Consider the following 19,545-nt stretch of genomic DNA (forward strand, 5'->3'; position numbering starts at 1 on the left):
CATGTGATTGAATGGTGGACTATCATCAAGTGATTGAATGGTGGACTATCATCATGTGATTGAATGGTGGACTATCATCAAGTGATTGAATGGTGGACTATCATCAAGTGATTGAATGATGGATTATCGTCGATTTGTTGAATGGTGGAATATCGTTATCACACAGAAAATCAACATTAAGAAATACGTTATTTTTTTAGTGCGAGTGGTGATATTTTAGGGAGGGTGGAGAAGAGTGTTTCTTCCAGCCTTTTTCCTCGGAGGGGGGGGGGGGGAAGAAGGAAGACACTGGTAAAAGTAGAGATGCGTGGAAGAAACTCAGGTGGAGAAGGGGTGTCGCCAACAATATCCGTTCAATGGCTTCCTGACTGTTACTGTTTGACAATGAAATCGATTGTGTGCTTATTTATTTATTTATTTAATTTTTTAAACTTTCCACTTGTATTCTTAATTATCCACTTATTTATCTATTGATCCATCTCATAACACATCTCTAAGCCTACTTTCAATTCATTTTTTTTTGCTAATGCTAAAATAAAATAAAAATCGATTTTCTACAATACCTTTTTAATTGATTATGATAAATTTTTATTTTTTTCAGTCCCCACCCAAGGGAGCTAACCTACCGTACAGACCCAAACCATTACTCTCCCCTGTCTACATCTCAGGAAGTCAAGGATTCACAGTGCCAGCTACCATCCCCTCACTCCCGGGACAGGAGGTTTGCATGGTCAGTATGACCTCGGTGTGCCAAATCTGGGACCAGAAATAAATCACACATTTATTGAACCAAATTTACATTCTAAACCTTTTTCCTTTTAACGGGGTTCATTTTATTCTCAGAATTTCAAAGTAAATATGAATGAAAAAAAACTTTTCATAATAATTATTTAGATAACCTTTTTTCTCTTAGCCATAAAAATATATAAAAGAAAGATATCAAAATAAAGAATAAAGACAAACATTCAATTTTTTAAAAAATTTAGAATCTTTATTGTTTCTAACAAATTTTTTTTTTAAACAACAGCAATTAGTATTTATTTTGTAATAAAATTGTAATAATTTTTTTTTTAAATTACATAAAATCACAAGCTCAAGATTAAACAATCTGGTCCCAGATTTACACTACAATCATTTTTTACAACACAATCATTGTATTTATCTGACACCATACAATCATTGTATTTCTTATATATAGAATCATTGTATTTGTCAGTCATATAATCATTGTATTTCTCAGAAATACAATCATTGTATTTCTCAAATATACAATCATTGTATTTCTCAGATATACAATCATTGTATTTGTATGCCATGAAATCATTTTATTTGCCAGACAAAAAAATCATTTATCTTTTATCTGTCATATATAACCATTAATTTTTCTGTAATCATTTTATTTACATGCTATAGGCTGTAGTAAATGTATTCATCAGGTTTACAATCATTTTATTTGTCATATTTAGTTTTTGTTTCCTACACAATTTTTGTACATGTCACTTGTACTAGAGGCAGGGGTCTCCAAACTTTTCAGACCGAGGGCCGCATTGACTATCAAATATTACTTCGGGGGCCAGAGTTTCTTCAAGGCATATCTTCGGTGTTATGGAGCCCGCCCCCCACCCCCCAAATAAAATATAATGTATATAGAAATATATACAAAATTCAAGTACCCCCCCCCCCAAGAGAAAAAAATCTGAAAGAAACACATTCGAGGTCCAAGTTTGCTCTCAAATTATTCTCTTGTCCAACCAAGACTTTCTTTATGCCACTAATGTACTTTTCCCCATCAATTAACTGAGGTTAGTCCAGTCCAAGTTATAATCAGCAAATGTTTTTTAACTCATTGAATATATCCTCTCCGGTAACAGTGCCATACATATTATGTAGGGAAGCCAGCTATTGTGTTATGTTCATGTCTTCATCCATACCTTTAATGAACACCAACAGTTGAGAGATGGAACAGCTGTCAGGCGATTCATCCATTGCAATTAAAAATTAGTGAAACGTGCTTGCATTTTCCGCTATTTGAGTCACGATGTTTTCACCAATGTCTGCAACACGGTGGGCAAAGCTACAAAGCTACCCAAAGCTACATTTTCAAATTGTTTTGAATTTTCTGGGCAAAGTTCCTCAGCCACCTCTAACAGACATTTTTTTCCGTGGACAAAAAGATCTCCGCGGGCCGGATGAGAGGACCTAGCGGGCCGCATCCGGCCCGCGGGCCGTAGTTTGGAGACCCCTGTACTAGAGTTTTTATTGTCTTCATAATTTCCATCTGTTTTTATTAAATCAATGCATGGTAATTATTCTATTAATGCTAGAAATGAACTATTTTTTTAAGTGAAAAACTTCAAAAACACAATATCGGGCATAAGTGTAATGTGCCTCTGTGATTGGTTGCGTCTGGCCAGCTATTAATAGCTCCCCAGAATGTGTTGGCACATGGCTTTTTGAATGTTGCCAATTGAATTTTCTTTCCTAATTCTAGCCAAGGTTTACCTATTCCTGGAGTCAACCAATGACCGATGGACAGTTTCCAGGACACATGGTTTGTTTGATTGTGTTGTTTGTTACAGCTGTTTTTTGCAGAAAAATTACACGCTAGATTTAACGAAGTATTTTTAAATATTTTTTTCCCTACTTTGTTTATAAAAGGTTAAAAACAAAATGGGTTTTGTTTTATTTTTGAACAGCTTCCAAAAGGATTTCACCACCCTGTGCAGATGGCGCACGCCATACCCATGGTACCTTCTGGTCAGCCTGTGATGCCTGGAAGTCTGGTGCCAGTCAATGGTAAGACAATGTCACCGCTTGTATCCGTGGATCTTGTCGCTGGACAAGTTTAGAACTTGATCTAACCAGATTAATCCAGTGTGTCTTCTCTGATTTCTGGGCTCCAAACTTGCTTAACAAATACACTATAATAAAACGACATACGCCATGTTGGCCAGACAAAAAGTTTTTTTTACTGAAACTGTTAGAAGTTGTAGTTTTATCTAAATTTTCAAAGGATTTCAAATACAAATATTGCAATGTCTACACTATAACTCCTGGTTCACTAACACACAATCAATCAAATTGAAAGTAAGCCCCAGAAGTTGGATGAGAGCCATTTAGTCTTGTTTGGTTTGCTAACCCAGGCTGGATTCTGTTTATAATTTCTGGCTTTCAATTTCAGTCTTTCTCGATATAATATTTAAAGGCTCTTTTTCTGCCCCTGTCTTTTTTTCTTGCATCCTCTGTGATGAGCAGAGTCCAGATTTGGCATGCCTCTTTATTTCCAATAGTGTTATGGTATTGTATTCCTTTTCTCACAGGCCTCATCAAGGGTCAAGTCTGACTGTTACTGCCCTCTAGTTTTTTGTTCCCTCAACTGAATGACTTTGTTGTTGTTTTAACATTTTTATATTATAGTATTTTAAACTGCTACAGCTGTTTCCGTCCATGTTTATAGAATATTCAGCACACAACTAATTACTTTTGGAGATTTGTCAACCCTTTAAAACATTTACTAAAAAAGAAATTATGCAGATGTTATTTCTAATTTTAGCTTCATCCACCAGCTGAAATAGAATTTATATTATCTAAGATGCCTTAACTCTCAGAACCAAAATGTCCCACACAAAAACACTTTTAGCTAAATTAAATGGCATTAAGATTGAGGAAAAAAAATGTGTTCTACTGTTTAACTGATTAGCTTATTAATACCAGATTTTTTTAAAAGTGAAAAAAATTTTTTTTTCAATTTGGTTTCTAAAAAGCCGTCTTCGGCATAAAATAACATAAACCAATAAACTTCTAAACAAACTTTCACATCCCCATTGTAATGTTAACACTCATCAAGTTACTTTTTATGGCGATGTCAATGTCATGATGTCAATGTCATGATGTCAATGTCATGATGTCAATGTCATGATGTCAATGTCATGATGTCAGTTTAAAATAGAAAAGTTTCTATTGGCAGCATTTGTTCTCTCTTAAAACAACTGTGAACATGTATTATTTCAGCCAAAAAGATTAATTATCTGTGCATTTTAAAAGAAAGAATAGTTTTCCTTGTAAAGAACAGATCAATGTGCATACTTTCTTTAGAGCATATTTCAGTTGGATTTGATGAATTTATTAATGATATCGGGGAGGGGGGTTAGTTTACTGGTTGCTGAGGTAAGTCTGAAGTATTATACCTGCTTAAGTAATTGTGTAAATTAATGCAACCATTTCTGTTATACGCTGTTTATGGTGGGACTTACATTATGAAATTAAAACTTTTTTTTTCTTAAAAAAATATTTTATGCTACAATTTGTTTATGTCAATCATGTTTCATTGCTGTTGTTTTTTTTTCTTTTATAAAAATTTTTTTTTTAACTTTCATAGAGTGGACTAAGCACTAACTGGTGTGTACGTTTGTTTGTTTGTTTTCTGTAGGTCTAGGCCCCGCGGCCCTTCCACATTTGTGGCCCGGTCCACTGCCCCCACCACCACAACCACCACCACCTTGCCTAAGTAAGAAGAATTTTCGCCCACTTCAAATTGTTGGTGATGGAAACTAGTGCTGCGGGCCACTTTTAGAAATTATTTCGCGTTTCCAAAACTTGGTTGTCGGGAGTTGTTAGAAATATTTACCCTCCACTTTTTTTTAAAACTGCTTTTTAAAACTATTAGTTTGACAATGAAGTGTAAAGAAATGCTCATTAGTTGATAACCAATGTGTGATATTCTTTCAAACACTGGCTGCATATTTTTTATTTACAGTCCAAAACTCATTTTCGTAAAAAAATTCTTTTTTTTTCTAAAACAGAAATGCATCTGAATGTATTTTATTTAATTTTAAATTTTTAAAAAATGTTTATTTTTTTCTGTTTTTATCATCATGCATGATGCCTTGTGTTTTGGAATGTTGAACTATTAATAATTTGAAAAAAAATATGCCAGTTATCTCCCCCATATGTTTCTGAAAGTGGCCCAGGTACAATTTTAACCTTGTTGTGAGCTGTTTTTACTTAACCATTTCTGCATTGACCTCCCTTTAAACTTAATCTGTCTGATGCAAAGAAACACTTATTTATCAGCTAATCCATTAATCATCCCCAACTGTTTTCTCAAACATATGCTTCTCTCAATCTCTATCTACACAAAATTAATCCATCCTTCTTTAATAAATTTTCAACAACACAATTTTTTTTTGTTTGCCTTAAATTTAGACTGCTTTCTATGTTAGTGTGCATTTATTTTAATAATTCTATAAAGCAACTGTTTCAACCGCTACCTGACACTGTAAAAGAAATATTTAAAATTTAAAGTTAACTGATATAACACAAAACTTTTCAAACCTTTATAATTTTGGTGACTTTTTTTTCTTTTCTAGTTTCCAATCTAGTGTGTAATTATTTTAATTTTCTCAACAATTCATACCATTTTAGAAACAATACTTGCATGTTTTTGTTTTGGATTATTTCTAGTAATGGTACCTAACCCATCCAAGTCAACAGATTTTTTCGGTATGTGCTCATTTTAGTTTATGGGTACAGGATAATGGGAGTTTCCTGTTATTTTTACGCATTATTTTTTTAAATTATTTATATCCTATCTAAATCACTGGAACTTAGTATACCATACTGAATTGATAAAGTTCTAAAATGTTTTTCATTAATTTTGTAAAAGAATTTATGCTTTATTAAACTAGAAAATGTAATGCTGTATACAAAGCTTACTAGTAATGGTAAGTTTGTAAAAACAAAAATTGATTTTAAAATGACAAAAGCTTTCCATAAAACTAGAAGAATTTTATTAAAATATATCAATTTACAGTTGTGAAATAAAAGTTTGGTATAACTAAGTCAAGTGAATCATCTATTATTTTTCCCTCTCTCTGTTAGTTTGCAAACACTTGGTTGTTGTCCTCTCTCTCTGTAAGAAACTAAAATTAGATGTTGCTTGAAGCCTTGGTTTACACGCCAATACTTATATATTTTAGCTAAATTGTTTTTACATAAAAATATATATGAATTTTAAATTTAATTTTTAAATTTGATTTACAACTTTAACAACTGGATACTTTTACTGAGCAAGTTTTAAAGATAAATCAAAAGCTTTTCCTTTTGTAATATTTAAGTTTTTTAATTTAAATTTTTTTGAAATGGTAAGAGTTTGTTACACTTTGGCAACTTAGTCCTTAGGGGCCTGCACAAAACAGAAGTTTATTTTTCAGGTCTAGGTCCCAGCCTTCAGTACACCCCAAGGGCAGGTAATCCAGGCCAGCCACAACCCCTGCCCAGCATCAGCCAGCAGGCCCAGGAAATGAACATCCCAAATGATTTGATTGGCTGTATCATTGGTAGGGGTGGGCAGAAGATCAATGAGATCAGGTACAAATTTTTTTCTATCACGTGTTTCTCACACTCCATCCAAATATGCCACTCATAATTCAACTCATAGGGGTCGGCGTGGTTGAGTAGGTAAAGCTCATGGCTGCTAAACTGAAAAGTCTTGAGTTCGAACCCTCGGGCAGATGGGGCTCCACAGCTGGGGACAGCAACTTTTCTAGGAGAGACAACTCCAAGATCAAACAACTGCTGCCTTGTAGTTTGTTCTTGGTTGAACAAAGACTATGGAAGCAAATCCAAAAAGAAAAACAGGCTATAATTGGAATCAATGGCTTATAACAAGTTGTTAATTATGTTGGAGGGCATCTCTTCTGGAAAGATGAAATTCAATGCATATACATCACAGATTTATTGGTCTTTGTTCAATTTTATTAGACATTAGCTCTTTGATTCACTGGAAGCAAATAAAATAATCCAATTTATGCACTGATAACCTTTCATTAAACAAAAATTTAAGTTTTTGTTAACGATTGAAGTTTTTGTTAACGATTAAGAACAGCTTATGAGGGTTGGTACATTTAATTATTTGGATATAAAATGTTTTAGTTAATTAATTGACCATACAAAATTAATTATCTCCTTGAACTCTTTCAGACAAGTTTCTGGTGCAAATATTAAGATCTCAAACGCAGAAGATGGATCTTCTGACCGTAAAGTGACCATCACAGGATCCCCAGAATGTATTGGACTTGCGCAGTACCTGATCAGTACTAGGTTGGTACAACAATCTTGCTTCATTTATCCTATTCAGTACAGGTGAATCATGGCACAGCAATGTGCTGTACAGTTTTTCAATGCACACCACAAGCACTGTGCTTTAGCCGTGCACAGCAGCACTGTACAGCACCAATCCTAGAGTGACTTCAGACAAGAGCAATCAAACAAGAAAAAAACTATAAAAAATCTGGTCACCTGAAGCCATTTAAATCAATACAAGCTGGCAATCAGCAACTCTAGGATATACTCAACAGCCTGTTAGATTAAACTTGCAGCTTTTGTGCTCATGTCATTAGCTTGTTGCAATCAAATACTAACTCAAGCGATAAATAGGAGTTCTAGTATACTTAACTGAGATTTATTTTGAAGAGATATTAAACAAATTTTACTTAGTGTGAATATTTTTTTACAAATATATAAATAAATATTTTTTGCTTAATTATATATTGAAGAATATTAACTCTGAAATGAATTTGCAACTGCCAAATACATATATAGATCATACAAAAGGCATCTATACAAAAGTCACTAATATTTTACAATTCCATTTAATGTGCAATAGATTTTTAGTTTTGACTTAGTCTTGTGCATTTAATCATATTAATCTTAATTTATCTGTTTTCAATTGGAATTATTTTTCTATTTTATTTCACATATCAGTATTAGTTTTTTTTCAGTATATATATATATATATATATATATATATATATATATATATATATATATATATATATATATATATATATATATATATATATATACCAAAATACATCTGTGATTTAATCTTAAAGATGGAACATATCTATCAGATGCTCAATTAATCAATATGTTGCTTAGTTAAATAATTAAATTAATTCAAAGTTTGCTTTTCAATTCAACTTCTGATCTCTCAAAACAATTTTAAAAAAGATCTTTCTAGAGCCTATTTTATAATATCAAATGATATATTTATTATCAGAATTCATTTTAACGTCTTCCAAAATGAAATGTTGTTTGCATTTTATCTTCATAATCTATTTTACTTTTTAGGATTTAGTTTTACTATTAATATTTAGTTTTACACACAAATATTTCAGTAGTTGTTTTTTTTTTAAGAAATTAGATTTCTTTAAAATTTCTTTTACTTGTGGATCTTAGGATCATACATAAATAAAATCATTATTTAACCACTTTTAAGTGTATGTATATAACTGTAAATATTTTTTCTAATCTTCCGTAAATCAATGCTGCCATATTGTGATAGGTCTTTGCCAGATTTTTATCTTGTGTATTTCATTTTTTCCTATGTTTGTGTCTTCTTAGTGTGCTAAACACATGTAAGCCATTAGGTGATTTTCATATATGTGAACTACACATATAACCCCTAAAAACTTACTTTAGCTTTACTGCATGTAGAAGAGAAGAGAAATGAAACACACACAAATTACTTCAGTTCTTTTTTCAATTAATAATTGTTGCTTTATTCATATTTATATATACAATATTTGAATATAATTAATCTTATTTTACATTCCAAAAATCAAATGACATTTTAAAGTGACACATGAAATAATTATATGTGCATGGATTGAGGCCCCTTTGAAAAATAAATTTCCCTTAGTTATTTTAAAGTATGCCATGTCCCCAGTTATTGCTTTACTGCATACAATTTGATTTCAAGATATATTTTAAAGCAGTTTTAATTACACAATTTTCATCAGTATGTTCTTTCAATCAGTGATTATGTTTGTTTCCTTTAGTTAAAAGAAAAATTGCAGTGACATTTCATTTGAATAAAAAGTTGTGTTTTTTAATCATAAATAAATCTGAGTTTTTAATTTACACAGCACAACGTGCGCTGTTTTAAAAATTTAACTAGAATTTCTTATCTGTTGCAAATAATCACAAGGCATAAAAAAGCATTGAATCATAAAAAGTCCCCCTAATGTAATCTAAAATATACTTTAGCAATATAAAATAATATTCTGGTGTAATTAGTGTTATCAAATTTCATTAATGATGTAATAAGAAAAAAAATATTTTTTAATGGGTATGAAAATATATTTAAAAAACAAATTAATGCAATTGTGTAAGCAGTATAAAAAACAGTGCATGAAATTTATATCTTTTGCTTATGAATATCAGTAAAACATAAAACTAGTTTCCACCACATAGAACAGATTTGAAGCAAAGACTAGCTAAACCACAAGAGACACAAGTGTGAGATGTAGAAATTTGGAGTTAACTAGTACACTCCCTACAAAACTGTTGTGCATTTCTTTATCTACCTGGATGTAATCTATCCTATGGTTGAATTTTAAAAATGAACCAATCCCCCCCCCCTTTTCCTTAGAATCACAAACGTTAAGTCCACATACCCACCCTTCCCAAACTTCCAAAACTCTAAGACATGATTTCACAAGATAAAAATCTGGCAATCTTTATAATTTTTTTAACACTGGTCAAATTTTATTTAAATGGACTAAAATTATGAATGTCATGATATGTTTAGTTTGTTTTAATTAACAATTATTATTACAGATATAATACATGTCTATAATGTAATTATTATTATACTATATATTTATGCAGTGTTTATTTAAAGATAAGATATATAAATTAAGTAAAAATCAACAGTTTTGCCTGCAAAACATCTTCCATAGTATTAGACTTGATCTGAAAAGCACAAAACCTAATTTAGAACTTTTTAAAATGTAACAGAAGAACATAAGCTACAAAGTAAAAGCTACAAAATACACAGACAAAGCAATATGAGTTGGGTGTTTTGCAGGAAAACTTTTTTTACAACATCTGCAGTGATTTTATTTTTATTGAAGTGCATGGCGAATTTGTTTGATTTATTATTTTTATTTTGTTTGTGTTTTTTTTTTTCAAATACCGGTATTGTTGCATTGAAAGATTTGAAATTTTAATAATAAAAGTGAAAAAACAGTTGTATTAGACTTTCTTATTTTTTTTAAAAAGTTTGTTTCTACTAACTTTAGCAACTAGGCATTAGGCAAAACATATAGAAATAAGTAGCCATCTCAAAATGTTTAGTCTTTTTTTTAAATGAATATAAAGCTTATTTGATTTTGTCTTTGTTTTATCAGTCAAATTATTTTTAAAGAAAATGGATTTTGTTTTATGAAAGTGAACAGAAACTGGCTTCTCAACATCTTAAACAAAGTAATTGAGTCATTTCTTAGTGCAAAGTGTATATGAAAATTATATTGGAATTTTTTTTTCAGCTAGTGAAAAAAATATTTAATAGCAAATAAGGAAATCTAAAGATGAATTGTCTTGGAAATGACTTTTCATTACTTTTTAAAAAACCTGTTAGTGTGGTAGTGCTTGTTATGTTGCAGACAAAGATATTTGCATTCTTATAAAATTCAAAATGTTTTCATGTTCTATTACTCTCTTTCTTCTCTGCGGCAATTAACGCTGCAACAGGCTCTGGTTAAGGTACAGTTGTCTTTCCTAGTGTTTGATCGCATGCTTAAATTTCTCTTAGAAGAAAACAAAATATCCATACAACACAAATCAAAGACTATGGCCTGCCCTATCACAAGTCAGGTTTTTGAATATTTAACAAGAGATGCTCCAAACTGTGGTTTATACTCTACACCAGATAAATTAAAACCAAAACACAAAGACGTGTTGCTGTCACATATCAACACAACAGACATTAACCCTTTATTGTCTTGAGTGTTTTATTCCATGTCAATACATCATGGTTGTGAACAATACTTGTCTTATTGTTACATTTATTTTGATTCAGCACAAGTATGTGTATTCATTTATTTATATAATTTTTTTTTAAACGCTTTGAAAGATGATCTGATGCTTTTCTTCTGCTCTGATGCTACAAAACAGTACTAGCAGTACAAAAATAGTACTAGCAGTACAAAAATAGTACTAGCAGTACAAAAAAAGATGAAAGCATCACTTATTTAATTTTACACTATTTATTGATGTTGGCATGCACAGCTGTGTTATGTCAAACGTGTTGCTGTTAAACTCAGTATATAATATCTCAAGAAGTTTAAACATCCAATTGTCTTACATTCATTTTATATCAATATTATTTAATCTATAGTTATATTTTTTAAGCATAAAATTTGACTGAATTAATATTTAAATTTTTCTAAAAAAAAACTTGATCTTTATATCTCATTTAATTTATTTCAAAAAATTGAAAGCATTTTTTTTCAAAGTTTATCTTGTAATTCTGGATTTATATTAAGAAAAAAAATTGTCAGCATATTTATACTCCAAGACATCATTTTTCATAGTTTTAAACACTCTACCTTTTCATATATCAGTATCATCTTATTTTGTGTTACGTTCTGTTAAGTTTGAAAACTACTTTGTACGTAAATTTGTTATCTTTCAGACTTGCTTCATTTTTAATCAATGGAGAGTTTGTAGAACTGTTGCATGATAAACAATTGTAATTTTCTTATTTGTTTATGGTTGCAAAACATGTAATATTTTCTCATAACACAATATATTTATTGTTTTTTTGTTTCAGCAACATATATTATCTATTTATAAATATATATATATTTACAATTACATGGATACATATAATTAAAATTGCATATATATATATATATATATATATATATATATATATATATATATATATATATATATATATATATATATATATATATATATATACAGTATACACAGACATAATTTATAATGATCTCATAATCTGCGTCAACACACTCAGTTGAACTCTGTCAATGTTTATATATTCTATACTCTATATTATTTTTAGCCAAATATCATTGGTCTCTCACTAAGAAATTGGATGGTCTGAGATTGTACAACGACAGAAGTGATTCTAAAAGCTTGTAGCATATTTTGTTTACTATCTATTCTATTCAACCAAAGACAGTATCACTTGTGTGTTTACACCAAGCACTTTTATGCAACCTCATTTGACCTTCATGAATTGTTTTGATAATTTTTTTAATTATTTTGTGCTGAGATTTCTCTTTTTAGGAGAAAAACAAATTTGGTGTCCAAATAGGATGAATGCCCTTCTTTGAACATGGGGTGGGTATGGTAGGGGGTCGCCTCCCTAACTTATTGTTCCTCCCAACCAAACTCTTGCACCGCTTTTGGTGTTGAATCTCTCCACTCGGTTATGCTTCCCTTGTTAAACTGGCCGCCTTTTGTAGCTGTTGTAATGCTTTATATTTCTTTGAAACTTGTGTGTAAAAAAAAAATAAACAACATTTCTTCAGAGCTTAAACCCCCTTATGATCACCACTAATAATCTCCCCTTTTGTTTAGATTACACACTTACACTGCATGTAATGGCATTTTACCATCATCATTATTCTGTCTCTTCTCTTCGCTTACCCCCACCTTGACAGTCTGTCTGGTAGATTTTGTAAACCCCATTATCCCTCCTTATAATGTTGTAGATTTTTTGATAAGTCACTGTGTTTTGTAACTTAATATTTGTGACTTCACTTTATAAAAGAAATGTTTAAATAGTTACTAAACAATGTTTGTGCAATCACAATGTCTTAATTCTAATTCAGTCTCATTTTCATTTTGTTGTATTTAACACACACTCGTTTTTATAGCAAATAACAAACAACATGTCAGTTCAAATTCAAATACACTAACATACAGTTTTAAAAGTATTTATATGTGGCAAAGAAACGTTGTATAATTTAAAAACTATAGCAAGAAAAATATCTTTACTTTATGTTTACAAATAAAGACCAAGTTTCAAAAATATATTTAAAGCAAAATATCAAAACGTACAGGAAATTTAAAACTTAAAAGTATGGCAATAAGTTTAGCCCTATGTCCAAACTCTCTTTAGGTTATTGTTTCTCGTGTAAAGGGGGGGGGGGAGGACTGAAAGAGCAATCCCCTGTGACAGCTTGAAGCCCCATTTTACTGTCCCATATAAATATTAACGCAGCATGATCTGTCTTTGGTTGATGGGACCTTTTTAATATTTTTTTCACTCTCACACCTCTGCTGTTATCTGTCTTTCATTTTATCAGGTCAAATACTTTAGAATTTATTGCAAAATTTTAAAATTTCCAATTTGGAGAAAAATATAGGTTCTCTAAGCTACAATGAGCAAGAAAAAAATGTTTTAATTGATTTGTTTAAATAAGTGCTGATTTTGGGTTTTTTTCAACTGAACTCTTTATCAGGGATGAGGTCAAATTTTAGCTGTAATAAATTTTCAACATTTAAATTGCTTTTGTTGTCTTCATAATATCTAGCTTTCCTTCACATCCATTTCATTCATCACTTGTTTCTTTAGTTTGCTCATCTATATTTCTGTCCACCCTTATTTTCTTACATACCCATATCACTGTGTGTCTGTTTTACTCAGTATGCCTAATATTCCCCCCTTTTTTTCTTTTTTTTCTCATCCTCAGCATGGAATTGCATAAGACCTTGACCCTTGACCCTGCCTCCTTGCCCCCTGTGTCGTCTGTGGCTGGCCCCCTGCCTCCATTGCCCCCCCACCCCATGGCCATGACTGTTGTCAAATCGCTACCACCACCAGGTATGCTGGGCCTGAATGGCATGGCCGGCCTGAATGGCATGGCCGGCCTGAATGGCATGGCCGGCCTGAATGGCATGGGTCAGCTGGTCGACCCCGCATCTCTTGGTGCCCAGGGACCTCCATCATCCATCGCGATTGCTTGCTCGCTATCCGCACCTTCAGCAATGGCAGGTGGGAAACCGCTGCAAACCAAAATGAGGGTGGGACTCACAGCTACGTCAGCATTCAAGGCAGCGGAACGGCCAAAGTTCTCCCCATACTGACTATACCCATGTTCATAAATGTATGTTCTATTTTGTTTTAAACCCATTTCATTTGTTATCTGCTCTCCAAAATTCCAGATTCATGCACAATGGGTTGTTTTAAATGGTTACATTTTTTTAAACTAGCAGAAATTAAATTAAAAAGCAATTAATATACTGAAAAAAAAGTTAAAAATCACCAATGTATATATGACCAGACTGTAGCATGACTCTGAGATTTGGGAGCGGTAAATTTTGATTTTTAAATGTCTAAAATTCCATGTAAACCAGGGTCCCACTGGTATTGTGGATACCTAAATTATTTACAATTGTTGTTTGGTTTCCTTAGAAGCGTTTTAGAAATTAATTTACCACAAAAATTATGTTTCATTAGAAAGCTCAAAAGTGTGTACCTATTCCTGTTAATCTAATAAGTTATTTACTGTGTTTTGTCAAAAGCTTCCCTTTAGAGTCAGCAATAAATAAGGCATTTGTTGTGTGTGGTTTTTCTCTAATAAGTCTATGTAACTTGCATTTGTAGGGTTATTTTTTGCTTACACGTTTCAGAGTAAAATTACCATACATTCAATTATAAATAATAATAACTTCATTAAAAATACTTTTCTAGATAAATGTTAGAATCAGCTGTCATTGTTCTAAAAAGTAATAAAGAAAATTCATCTCATCCAGTATTAATTAAAAGTTCAAGAATAGGAACTGATATTTAAAAATACACATCCAGAATTTCTTAATGATTAAATTTGTAAAAACAAAAAAAATGTTCTCACCCAGTATTAATTGGTAGTGTAATATATAATAGAAAATATATATTTTATTCACTATTTGTAAAATATCTATAGAAAAATAATCTATTCACAATGCTTTTGTGTGCATTTGCTATTATTTTGTGACATTATTACAGTGATCATAAAATGTAGAGTTAACCAATGTTTATCTGGACATAAAATGATTAGTTAAAAAACTATTTTTAAATTTGTTCCCAAGTAAAGCTGAATTCATGTCATTAAGTTAATAATTGTCTTATTCTAAAATATTTTAACTTAAATTTTAAATTTATTACTCAAAATAAAACTTCAATAAGTGGAATCAATTTATATACAAAAAAATTTGCTTCTATGCAAAAAATTACTTTAAAATATAAACACCACCTTTGGCTTTTTAAAACTTTATGCTATATAAATACGTACATACATGCATGCATACATACACACACACATACATATATATTTATATATATATATATATATATATATATATATATATATATATATATATATATATATATATATATATATATATATATATATATATATATATATATATATATATATATATACATAGATATATCTGTGTGTGTGTGGGTTTGTGCATATAAAGATAAGGAGATATATAGATATAGCCCAAATATATGAAAAATATTAATAGGCCTACCTTAACAATCATAATGCATTCATCTATTTATTTTAATGAAATGTATATTTTTAAATAAACAATTATTGTTACTGAACAATAGCAATAAACATTTTAGCATTTTGTGTCTTTTTAGTCAATTATAGTAGCAAAGTATCCCTAGTAAATAGAAGTAAAATTAGTTGTTTCTCTTGACAAAGTTTGTGTGAATCATATTTATGTACATAGTTATTGTCCTTGGAGGCATAATTGGAAATGTTTGATGGGTTTATTTACATGTACTTATTTTATAATGTAGAATTTGAATTAATACCAATTTTCCTGTGGTTATAATTTAATGATACAATACTCACCATTTCATTTGTTATTTTTCCTCTGTTTGTTTTCTTTTCAAAAGCATTATATTACAGTGGACATATGTATAGTAATTAAATTGCAAGTATTAATAATTAATCCAGATCTTTTACTTGTTAAATAATAAAATTCAACTTTTTACAGTGCTCTCCAAATACAGGTTTTAAATTTTTCAAATATAAAGCAACAAAAACTATGAGAACCTGGCCTATTTTGCCATTGCTGTTTTCATTATGGTTGTGACTTAACTGGCGAAAGCAATTTAACTGTTTCAAATTATTTCTTTTTTACAAACAATTTACCAAGATTATAGTGGGAAGATGTTTTATTTGTTTTAGAATTCATGAAAATATTTGCCCTTTTGTACATCCTTCTCTGCGTTATACTGCACAGACAAGGAGGCAGCAAAAAAAATGGTGACTTCACTGCAAACTGGCACTGCAGTTTCAACTAAGTCATTCAATTTCCTTTGATATTTTATTTATCTAGTCTTAATATGTCCAATTTAACAGCATTTTTATTGTATTAATGTGTTGTGTTGAACTTTAATTACTGTTTATACCATGTAGGTGGCAAAGCACTTTACAGCTATTTTTAGTTACAGTAGTCAAAATATATAGTTTTACAGTAAATAACTTATCAACTCATTTAAAAGAAGAATCATGCAGAAATTTTTTTTTTCAATCTCCTACATACCATTTTTTTTTACACATCGTCTGGAGGGCGAAAATTTGAATATGTGCATCTGTGCAATAGTGTATGTGTTCAGCCTAAGCATGTATGTTATACATGCAGACCAATCCCAAACATGCCAAGAATCCAATAATAATAAAGCATACATACAGGTTGAGCAATTATAGCAGCATCTAGCAACACAATAACTCTAATTCATCAGACAGAATCAGTTCTTTTACATTGTTCTTTAATCTACTCACCTCAAAAAATTAAACCCCCACCAATTTCATTTTCTATTTTTTTTTAAACGCTATGTAATATCTTCAGGTATGGAGTTATGAAGGATAAAAAGACTGATTATTATTAAATGAAGTCCACTTTTTAAACGAAATAAATAAATGAGAAGTATTCACAATTTGCCAAACACAAATTATTTGTTTTGTTGAATCTGTTCTTGTAGCATCTTGTATAAGTAGTGTTGCTTTACATTTCTCATGCCAAACAATACCAGATTTATTCTATATTTAATTTCACATAATAATTTAATTTCATACAGTTGGTATTTTTTTAATGTAAATAGTTTGATGTTTTTTTTAACTGATTAGGCTTTATGTAGGCTACCAATTTTTATTTTAAAACAATAATAAAGAAATGCATTTTAATAGTGTGTATTTAATGTCTCATTGATGGTAAATCAAATAGTTAAATCTATAATGCCAAATTATAACTGCATAAATAATATCCACTGGAAAAATAAAAACGTTTTCCAAAATGTTATTTGATGTAAGATTCCTATTTTAGGCTTAGTTATAATAGTTATGTGAATTTAATACAATTTAGGTAGTGTCAAAATCATTTAGCAGTGCAAAAATAAAACCTGAAATCACTTTAATGACTTAGCTATGCTTATCGTTTTAAAAAATAATTGAAAATAAAGATATATTTTTGTACTCTTAGTACAGAAGCCTGAAGTGGTTGTATAAACAAAGTGTATTATATAGCTACAACATTCTTTGAAAACTTTGAATTTTTTTTTTCCATCGTTTCTGAAATTGTGTAAAAAGAAATATTCTTCATGAATTTAAATTCCTATATTAACAAAGAAATTTTCTATCTATATTTATATAAATATATTTCTTCTATGTTTTATATGTAGTGTTACAGTTTAATGAAAAATATGTTCTATTAATGAGAGAATCCATTATAATATATTGATGCTTATATGCTCTCTTTAGGTTATGGTTTGTTACCATTTTGATATCTATTGGAAAAATGAGAATGTGTGATATTGTCTTAGACTTGCCTAAAACAGTAGACGGTGATCCATTTGCAACTATCAGGGAGAGGAAGTGATTTTTTTTTTAATATTCCTATTGAGTGGGAGGCTTGATGTCTTCAACAAGTGACATCTGCATGCAATATGTGATGTACTGTGTGTTCAGTTATTTTAGCATAATAGATTCCTTCAATAAGCAATTCTAAATGTTCAACTTACAAATACATTTTTGTGTTTTCAGTTATTTTAAATGTGTACTGTAAAGCCATAAGCCAGGTGCAGAGTTAAGAATAAATCATTGTGCACACGTCTTTCTCTCAGAACAAGGTTGTGATTTTTCCTTCTCCTATGGACGTCTAAGTTATAACAGTTTTAAAGAAAACTATTTTACGAAAGTGCAAATCTAAATTATTTACACCCTCACATACTTATCTACTAATATGTACTGTACACACATACTTATCTATTGTTATGTACTGTACAACTATTTCTTCTCTATTTCTATGTCTTTTTTTTTTGTACTTAATCATGAATGTCCACTCATTTTCTTAATTCTAAATTCTGTTACACCTGACAGCGAATATCACCAACACATCAGTCAGATTTTAAGCATCGGCACATTATTTTTGCACTACTTTTTACATGTGTAATAAATTAGGAATTAAAAGAATAATGTTATACTTTTATAACTTAAGCTTTTACTATAGCTTTACTCAATATTTTTTGTAATTATGTTTATCTTTGACATACCACAGCCTTATACAAGAAATTACCATAAAATTGAGTATAATTTCAATAACGGCAATATAGGTATTTGAAACTTAATTTTCTCTAGTATATTTTGATAACCACAGCAATATCATGCTTTTTGTCAAATAAATGTAATCTCCAAATTAAAATCTTTTGCATTTGGAAATAACATTTTACATAAAGAGAGATTTTATGAGTAGATTTGTATGTATATATATTTACTGTGAATGCTGAATTGTTCATTATTTTTTAATACTGCAATTTAAAGCACAAAATTAAAGGGGTTCAAGATGTCCTTTATTTGTTTCTAGATTTAATTTTTTTCTGACTTACTAAACAGACATTGATTTCCATCTTTTTGTTTTCAAATTTTTAAGTGTATCATTGACCCCACACCCTCACATTGCCCAGCCACTCAGTTTATCAGTTTTACCTCTTGATATATTTTATGTATTATTTATCAAATGCTGATAAAATGGTGTGATTTTTAAAAATTGTGATTTGTTTTGTTGAATTTGTTTTTAACTTCAATGAAATAAAGAAAATGAATGTTAAATATTTAATTATTGAAAAACAAAACAAAGCAATTATTGTTTCAATTTCATTGCTTGTGTAAATGAATGTTGTGAACAAAGAAATATTTAAAATTTACCACTTTAAATCTTGTTTCATTCTGATTTATTATCATTGAATTATCCAACAAAATTGAACTGAACCATTGCAGGACACAAGTGTTGTCTATTACAGATAGTTTCTTAGAGAAGGGGAAGCAAGTACAAAACTAAGCTTAATTTTGTTGTACAAAATATTTTTTTAATAGTAATAATGATTTTTAGATTTTTATGACGAAAAAGGAAAATAAAAAGTCTCTTTCAAGCATTTGACTTCCAGTCAATTGGGCTTGTGTGTCAATGTAATTATTTTGACTCTCACACAGGGTCTAAAAATCTGGCCAACATTAAATAAAATAAGGAGGGTACTTTTCCTCCCGTCACAACAGGGTTAACATTATGCTGTATTTTGCTATATTTTCACTTTGATCATTTTCCCATTGTTAAATTAACAAATTTTTGTTTTAACTCTGAATTGAAAGATATTCATTTTCTTGATTTTTAACCAGGCGATTACAAAAAAAAATAATTAAAGACTCTATTTCAATTTTTTTTCAATTG

General features: G+C 30.0%; 1 protein-coding gene across 7 annotated transcripts; it reads left to right on the forward strand.

Annotated features, from left to right (window-relative positions):
- Positions 1-601: 601 nt before the first annotated feature.
- LOC131932500 (poly(rC)-binding protein 4) lies at positions 602-15,069 on the forward strand (the record flags this gene model as incomplete). Of its 7 annotated transcripts, none has more annotated exon segments than XM_059289418.1 (8): positions 602-730; positions 2,492-2,551; positions 2,697-2,796; positions 4,430-4,507; positions 5,464-5,502; positions 6,198-6,369; positions 6,982-7,101; positions 13,515-15,069. In XM_059289418.1, coding segments are annotated over 8 exon segments (1,092 nt in total), but the record flags the coding sequence as incomplete, so codon positions are not given.
- Between the last annotated feature and the right edge of the window lie 4,476 nt (positions 15,070-19,545).

Source organism: Physella acuta, unplaced genomic scaffold (genome assembly GCF_028476545.2).
Source record: "Physella acuta isolate Inbredline_101_S28 unplaced genomic scaffold, ASM2847654v3 ptg002188l, whole genome shotgun sequence".
In the NCBI taxonomy this organism is placed as follows: Eukaryota; Metazoa; Mollusca; class Gastropoda; family Physidae; genus Physella; species Physella acuta.